The sequence below is a fragment of the Platichthys flesus genome, chromosome 5, assembly GCF_949316205.1.
Source record: "Platichthys flesus chromosome 5, fPlaFle2.1, whole genome shotgun sequence".
Taxonomy (NCBI): Eukaryota; Metazoa; Chordata; class Actinopteri; order Pleuronectiformes; family Pleuronectidae; genus Platichthys; species Platichthys flesus.
The window spans coordinates 4,038,176-4,047,443 of record NC_084949.1 but is presented as its reverse complement, the minus strand read 5'-3'; the positions used below and the strand labels follow the sequence as shown (position 1 = coordinate 4,047,443).

The 9,268-nt window shown below is 40.9% G+C and overlaps 1 protein-coding gene across 1 annotated transcript; it reads right to left on the bottom strand.

Annotated features, from left to right (window-relative positions):
* LOC133953335 (transcription factor Sp6-like) lies at positions 1 to 7,690 on the bottom strand. Its single transcript, XM_062387213.1, has 2 exons — positions 7,529 to 7,690; positions 1 to 3,339 (listed from the first exon to the last, which is right to left on the bottom strand). The coding sequence occupies exon 2, from the start codon at positions 3,221 to 3,223 to the stop codon at positions 2,297 to 2,299; it is 927 nt and encodes a 308-aa protein (XP_062243197.1). The 5' UTR covers positions 3,224 to 3,339; positions 7,529 to 7,690; the 3' UTR covers positions 1 to 2,296.
* Between the last annotated feature and the right edge of the window lie 1,578 nt (positions 7,691 to 9,268).

Below are 9,268 nucleotides of genomic sequence, written 5' to 3'. Positions count from 1 at the left end.
GATGCTTAACTTAATAAAAGTTTTTGAACCTATTTTATAACAGTTTCCACAATTTACTACAGCAACCAATTCGAAAAGGTGGTACATTTTGTTCTACTGAACATAATAAAAGAAAATATCACGAGCCTATCTATAATCACATCAACAAACATAATAATAATAGTCAACATTAAATAATTGACTAATGGTTAAGCACTATCTTCCTCATCTTATCATCTATACATAAATACAGCAACCATGAGCCTCCAATAATGCAGGCTCGCTAATGTAGAAATCTCAGCCTAATGTGTGTAATGGTTTACATACATCCTAATAGTGTCTTAAAGTGTAAAGCTGCTCTCACTGCTTGCTACAGAACTACTGATCATACAGGACTGATTATGAGGGTTAACTATCCAGAACAAATTAGCCTACCTAAACAATTTCTGCTGCGTGGGTCGTTCAAATTCCTTGTATTTCATACTTGACTGCCAACAGCACAGTCTCTCTCTGCACGTTGATCAAATAAATGGTTTGTCATATTGCAGCAAAGCATCTTGTCAAGTGATTTGTGTTCAGTTGAGCATGAAAAACCTGCAGCTTCAGACGGACCAACATCTGTTAATAAAATGTGTTGAGATATTGGGACTATAGCTTGAACCGACATGCAAATGATTATGTAGGTGATGATGTTTGAGAAAACTGTGTACAGTCACTGATTGAGGTGCACAGGGATAGTATTGGAAGTGGTTTGCTTCCTCGAGGTCGGGTCCTTTAGATTTTCTGTTGCACATTTGTGTTATTAAAAAATATTGTCCATTCTTTTTGACACTTCCGGGTATCCGAACAAGTTGTAAACACAACATTGACACATTATCACCACATGAAAATGTAATGGCGAACAGTTGCCAAAATGGCACATGCAGCAGAAACAAAGCAACCATAGCACTGATATAGAGCTTTGGTTTGGCTCTTCTGCTCTTTAGCTGCTGCACAGTATACTCCATCTCTGGCTGTTGGTGGCTTCACCAGTTGCTTGCTGTTGAAGACAGGGTCGATGAGAGCAGTGTGACTGAACCGGCAACAGTAAAGTTGTGGCTGCTCAAATATGATAAAAAGTGAGAGGAACTGGAGTAAGATGATAATCTGTTAGTTTGTCACTATGATCAACACCTTTCACATTACACAGTCATTTGATCCTTTTGTTTAACAATATATGAATAAGTGCAGCTTTAAACCTGGGACTGCATTGGCCACTGGATGAAGGTACGTTCCCGTACCCATGATGTAATGAAGTTCTGCTTTGTGCTGGAAGTTTCATTCATCACCAACAGCTTGTTGTGTTGACAGGATGGATCTGTGGAATTGTGTTTATATCAGCATGTCCCAACAGAAACAAGGATTTTTTAACCCAGGCAGAATTTTCTCCCCATGCCCGACTCCATCTTCTTATTCTTACCAAACAGGAGCATCTCCAGCTGCTGGGACCACTTCTAAATTAGGATTTGTGAGATTATTTATTCCCACATCATGTATAATTTAGTGGCTTCTTTGCTTTGTTCTGTTCCATCTGGTAACCTGAATGTTTATCATATGATATATATTGTATTATATTATATTGTATTATATTCTATTATATCAGGATCACATCACATTAGTTTTCATTGTGGACACTGTCGCAGCACAGCATTGTTGTTTGTACTCTCCTTTTGTTTATGTACTATTTTAATTACTTAAATACCAGCATACACACTCCCAGTTCGGTGGCATGTACTTTCGAGTGCAAATGCCAATTGACCTTTTAAAAATTAGAAAAAGCTGTTATTATATTCCAGTGTCTCATTACAAATTGCACAGTAGGCTGCACTCACATGGCGACATGTGAGTGCATGTCGCACATACATGCACAAATAGACAAATAGAAAAAATTGTCATTGTCTACTTCCTCTGTGATTGATTTCATTGTAAACAAGTTAACAAGCCACCTTCGGTGGGACTGTAGCTCTAGCAGCAATGAAAGTCTAGCAACTAATGTCAGCTTAAGCTCGGTTGCCTGCTCAGCCACTTTCCACCTAAAGTAAACAGAGCAGAAACTTTGATCCACGCCTTAAAACTCATGCTTACTCCGTTTGTTATAACGTTTAGGTTCACTGAGTTGGCCCAGTTGATAAATTCACGGGACCGTGTAGATTCCTTCCAGCTTGCATTAGTGAAAGTCCAAACTTTTCTTCTTTTCTCTATTCTATTGTGAAACTATGACACCACTTATGACAGACGTGTGACAGAACTGATGGTGAACCTTTGATATAAGATGAAGTTAGCTGGACTGCCCTGTCACACTGGAGACTGATGGGTCTGTCTCACATTTCAGCTTCATCGGAGGCTCTGTGGTGTCAGACACAGACACGTTTGAGGATGACTGAGGGGGAGTGGATGCATCAAAGCCCTTCTCCATCCTGCCATCTCCGTTTACCCTCTCCTCCCCGTGTCCTGGCGGGGACTCGTGTGTGCGCATGTGCTTGGCCAGGTGGTCGTTGCGCATAAAGACTCTGGGGCATAATGCACAGCTGAACTTCTTGGCTCCCGTGTGTGTCTGCAGGTGGCGCTGGAGTTCATCAGAGCGTGTGAATCTCTTGCCACAGAAGAGCCAGTTGCAGACAAACGGCCGGTCTCCGCTGTGCCATCGTAGGTGTGCCTTCAAATGGGAGGTCTTAGCATAGGCTTTTCCGCAGCCGGGGATGTGGCAGTTGTGCATGTGCTTCCTTCTGCTGTCATCAGTGCTCTGGCCCAGCTGCTCGGCATGGACGCAGTTAGGGCAACGACACTGGGCCTGACCGGCGCCTCTTGAAGAGGAGCGGCGCTGGGGCTTGGGACGGGCAGAAACAGATGTCTCTTGCGGATCCTCAAGAGAATATGGGTCTTGCTGCAGCATTTCAGAGGCCATTGGCTCCATCTTGAAGCCATCCTGGGGGTAGAGGTGAGGCGAGTGTGAGGCAGGAGCGTGTTGAGCTGAAGACAGGTTGCACAGCTGTGGGTCAGAGCCATAGGGCCCTAAAGATGGCTGCAATCCCATGGAACTCCCTGGACTCACTGAAGGCAAACCTACACCCTGGCCCGTCTGCAGGTCTATCCAGCTGCCTGGTTGGACATCCCTGTGGAGGTCCCACCACGAGGGGATGTTCATGTCTTCTGAGCTGCCACTAGGTGGGGCTGTCCGTAACCAGGGCTCGTAAGGGTGGGCCATGTGAGCAGTTGGTGCAGGTGCAGGATTGTTGAAAGGGTCAGCCGCTCAAGTGTTGTATCTTTCTGGTATGGCTGAGAAGATTACCACATGCTGAAACGGTAATGCATTGAAATCCCCTAAAGAAAGAAAGAACAGAAAAATAGTTAATTCTTCAAATCTGTCATCTCTTTCTCAGTTACATTTTGAGGATGACTTCACTGAACCAAAAGCTGCAACTTTGAAGTCTTGAGGTCATTTTTCTCAATCTGACAGACTTTGAAGTCATGCAGCTTGTGGCCTAAATCCTCCTGTCTACAACATTTATATGGCCAGCCCCGAGCACACCCCCTTCATAGCCATGGATACTGGCGTTCTCACGCTGCGTGGCCGAGGAGGCAGAAGAGAGGGGGAGACAGACGTGTCCAGGCAGAGGCCTGCCACATGCATCCGCTGCCAGGTACTTCCCATGGAGGACAGTCAAAGACACGCGCAAAGAAAACAACATCATCGGCCCCTTAGCAGAGGTAGTGGCAGTAGTGGGGGGAGATAAATGCTTGCTAGATCGGGGGGAGGGCCGAGTGAGAAGGGGAGTGTTGACAAGAGAGCAGTTTGGTGAAGGAAGAAGTTCCAGGGAGGTATGGCTGCAGGCCAAAGTCTATTTGTACGTCTCAGAGGTTTGTGAAGATGAAACCTGGCAGACAGGAGAACCAGTTTTTTTATGAATCACACATGATTTACAACAACAGCCCTCAAGCTAAAGCTACAAAACGAGCCCCGTAAAATGCCCCGCCTCCTACACACTGGCAGCAGAATGCATCAGCAGTTGCAGACTGACGGCATTCATGAGAATGGGAGTCCAACAATAACACGCAAACAATTCCTTTATGTGTATAATTATGGGCACATGCGCTGAAACAGCATCCTGTCCCCAACACGCTCCAGGTATGTACAATAGTACATATCTAAAAAGTGTCAGTTAGCAATCCCACGGAGGAGGTGGGGCTCTAATTTTTAAGGGTGACACAAAGCTTGTTAAAGCTCAACAAGTCTGTGGAAATTTCTGACAGAAGGTACCAGCCTAAAGGACTCGGCTCCAAACATGTCCTAGCCCCAAACAATCTTGTTGACTTCCACCACACCCCCATCACATCTACAATTATCTTTACAGCAGGAAACAGTAAAGTAGTCTGAAGCTTTAGAGACTGGTATCTTAGTCTCAAGATCAGTTGGTTTACTACTACTACTACCATATCTCACCTTACACACTACACAAGCTCAACTGCATGACAGACATCACGTTTGATATGTGGATCCATCAGAGGCATGTGGTTCCTCTTACAGGTGCTGTCACTCTAACATTGAGACACCCCCTGAGAAGATGTCAATTTGTTAATTCTGCTAAACCAAGAGGATTACACATCTTCACAGCTTGAGTCAAAACCACTCAGAGATGCTTTCTGGTTGCAATAAAATCGTAAAGCAATTAGCTTGAAATACCCTAATGAAAGGTCTGCTGCTAAAGGCCAAGCTGATTTATTTCATGGCGGCCTGGAGCCATAAGTAGTGCTCTGTAATTTTTTGGGAATGCGACTCTGACGCACAGCAAAATTGTCCAACCCAACTCTGTTCTTACTTTAAAACCGTAAACAAACCTAGACAGCAGCAACCTCCTCTCTTTGCATAAGTGCTGGGAGCGTTGTGAGCTCCGGAGGGAAACAGCTGGCATAGGGGGGCCCCCAGGGGGGGGCGGCAGCCTGGGAGGAGTAGGATGGTACAGAGCAATGACAGAGCTCTGGTCATAAAACCTGCCCGACCAAGACCCAGCACAGCCCCCGGTTAACAAGGCTGCCATCAGCACAAAGAGGGAGCGATGAAGAAAGAACTCCATCTGTTGCTCTCATGGATGTGATTTTCAAATATTTCCAAATTTGGAAACCTACTAATTAGGCTTTTCCAAAAGTGGCTCCCCTTTTCAGCCTTCTTAATTTGCTCTTTATTGTTTTAACATGAATTTATTTTGAAGTCCGTGTAACAGCATTATTTACTGTTCCAGTAAAATCCTGCGTCCATCCACCAAATGTCTCCTAGCCCACCTTATCTTATCACAGAGGTAGAATAACACAATGGGAACAGCAATGCTGACTGTCTGTGTTTGGACACTCCAAACAGTCTACTCTGAGTTAAATGGCATTTACAAGTAGTTTGTTTTAACTTGCTCAGAGTACAAGATGGGTGCAGCAGAACACAACGGTTGAGCAGGGGTCAGGTCAGTTGACAGAGGGACTGTGGCGAAGTGCATTAACAAGGGGAATGATTCGGACTTTACAGTTTTAACGTGCAGTGTTTGGATTTAAACTACAATGTCCCCTGCACACGATCAGGATGGAGACATACAGAGCTGGAGATGGAAGGTTTATCAGTGTCTCTGTAGTTTAACTATGATTGAGAGCAGAGTCAGTTTAGATATGGATGACAGCTTTACATCCTCAGTGATTTAAGGGTATCTGTCTGATGCTGATTTATACACGGTTGTGTAAAATTCCATCTTTGCAGCATATTTTACTACAATTTGTACAAGCTGCTGGTGTTGTTTTCCCTTACAGCAACATTTAACATAATTTTTCATCCTTCTGTGGACAAAGTGCAAACAGATATCTATTTCACATGTTATTGACAAAGTGTTGTGAGTCACCATTATCTGCAACTTAAAGTCTGAGTGCTGGCTCTGAAACTCAGACTTTTTTCATTGTAGAAATACACAAAAAGCAGTTGCCATGTGAACACAATTCTATGTGCTCTTTATGTTTCAGTATTCATGTCTTAATGCTCAGCAGGATTAAATATCAGCGATACAAACAGTATTTATTCCACAATGAGATGGCACCTAAGTGTGGCAGTAAAAATACACACATATAATGTTAAATTTAACTAGTGTAGCTATCAATATGGTCAAGATACACACTTACAATCATGGAAAGTTACGAACTTATGTTAAGATGTTAAGTTCTTGCACTTTTGTGTTTTTCCAGTTAATGCTATTTTTTGTAATATATATGCCACATATACTGCCATTCAATTTCTTAAAGTTTATTTTACACATAAATGCACATTTTATACGTAAGAATTTCTTTAAAAGATATTAAATTTGTTGTCGTCCAACATTATACAAAGTAATTAAAATTACTTCACCTCACCTCCAGACATTACAGCTCAAATCATCAATAATAATGATACGATAATTTGATAATATAATAACACTCACATGAGCCATTCCGCTTAATGTTATTTTTTTTCATTTTTAAAACTGTACCTACACTGTAAGTACCTTGAATATAGAACTTGAATATTTACAGTGTGGTATTGATACTTTTAATTAAAAGTAAATAGTATATCTATATAGTTGCTGCATTTGAAATACTTATTCATCGGCACAATCAATTGGTTGAATGAAACCCTTCCTAAAAATAAAAAAAAATTTAATAAAAAATATATTATTAGTATTATTTTCCTTGAAAATCTTCAGTGGAATTTACTCTCTATATTTGCCTTTTATTGTAAAGTCTGGAAAATGCTTAATTTCTCCCAGGTTTTCTTATGAATCAGGTTTGTTGTGAGAAAGAATTCTACTCTTAATAACCCAAATAATTTTATAGCAGGAAAAATAGACACAAAAATGACTAAAGTTCACAATTTAAAATTCACAGAAATGAATGTGTAGACTTTCTCAACATCCGAGATTTGCTTCTTTCATCCTAACCGGGATTCTCCCTCCGTTGTGGAACATTTCAAGCGACACATTATTTAAACTTACTAAGACGTTAATAAATACATTTATATGAGTAAATGATATAGCAGGCGACATCCCATTGAAACTCACCCTTCCACACAGAAAGGTCAGTCTGCTTTAGTTTAGCTGCAGAAAATTGTCAGTTAAACGTAATCCACACGTTGATGATTTGGTACCTGAAAAACCTGGACTTTATATTTACACATCAACACATATAAGTAAAAATAACACAATAATTACACAAATTGAAATAAAGGACATATAAGTCTGATTACAGCTCTCCAGGCACTGAAGTTAAAGGGGTTTATAGTGTGTATGTTGAGTTTATTAACTGATCTGTTTGTTTAAACACATTACTAACTTTATTTTATCTTATTTCGTGAAGGGACTTGAACTTCTCTGTATCTGAATATAATGAATTATCGATGATAAACTGTAATCTCTGGTAGTATGAATGAAGATCATTTGATTCATAACCCACATGTCCTAGTATAAACAGATGCGTAAGAGTGATCGAGATAATCAAACTCCTGAGTTACCTGTTGTCTCTTGGAGCTGCTGCTGCTGCTGCTGTTATTTTCTTTTTGGAACGTTGGAGCCCTGTGTGAAGAAACGCGGTCTCAGCTCAGCTCTGTCGCTTCTCCCCTGCGTAGAAACGTGCCCGGAGAGAAATAATATCCTCATCATATTTCAGCGGCTCCAGGTGAAGGACACTCGCAGGTAGACAGTGTTCTCTGCACTGACTCACTCTGAAGATCACGTTCGAGTCTTTGAGCCTCTCCAGGCTCCGCCCCCGGCTGCTCCGTGTGGTCCCCGGCTCGGGATGCGTCCTCGGCGGCTTCAGGTGAGGAAGTGGCTCCATGCGAGACAACACAGGTGCCAATCGTGGAGCTGCAAGTACTTTTACTGTATATAAGTACAAACCTGAGGTACTGGTACTCGTACCTCTATTCTACTGCAGTTCAGATACGAGTGTTGTGCTTTCTTTTGACTTTACTACCGTTATTTGATAAGCTACTTCTTTAGCACAGGGGGAACACTCGGGCCAGAGGTCAATGGTATGGTCAATGACAGGATCATTTCTAAATGAGTATTTCATTTGAATAATCGCCTAATGCTTAATAATTGAATAATTCAATTACACCAAATCTCTACCAAGATCTTTCATAAAACACGTGATGAGCTAATGCTATAAGACACGTATAGATAAAAGTCAACCAACAGTATAGCTACAGATGGATAAGCTGCAATACTGAAATGCTACTTAATGCATCAACAATAATATTGTCATATAGGTAAAATACTCACAGGATCCATTTATTTATTTTACTCTTTGGTACTTTTCTTATAATCACATAAAATCTTTATAAAAATGTGATATTGTTACTCCAGTGGTTCCCAAACTGGGAACTTGCAGCAAGATTATTAATAATTAATTTTAATTTAATTTAATCCTCCCATCTTCCAAACTACAGCGTTGACAGGTGAGCGATACTGTTTGAAGTCTGAGAACAACTGTTAATCCGAAAAGTCTAAAAGTCAGAACCTTAAGAAGTCAACAAAATGATTACTGGGATAATGACAAGTTGAGCTGAGGAACATCTACTTTGTATCAGCTGGGAAATTGACTCGTCGAAGACAGGGACTTATTTTGATGAAGATCAAAATAAGTCCCTGAAGATTTTATCAATATGTACAAATAAATTCAGCAAGTTTAACAAACATCAGTGATCATAGCATACGTGCAAGAGTTAGGGACTTTCAAATAATAGTTTGATGTGAAAATATGAAATCAAAGATCACTTGCTAGCATCTTTTATTGTACGACCCCTTCCTGAGAAAGAGAGTAAATGATCATTTCTGTCTCAATACAACGTCTGTATTTCCTTTTACGTAATTGATATGAGGAGATGATATTCAGTTTGTAAAATAAACTATACACATACTTTTAAACATCATATTTGCAGCAGCATTATTTCAAAACTACAGAGTATTTGTAACTTCACATAAATACAGCACATTATTTATTTGACATCAGGTAGAAGGTACATTATAATGACTTATCAGTTTACACTTATCGTTATATGGATGTATCATCTTTACATGTTGTACAGCACTGATGCAGTGACCGAGTCAGGGTGGTGACCACAGAGTGTTGAGACCTGGAAATCCTTTGATTGCAGACGCTCCTGAGAGGTGGTTTGACCCAGGCTACAACACATGCACAACATGCACATCTGAATATCTTACTTGGCAAAAAATAAATAAGAAAAACAATC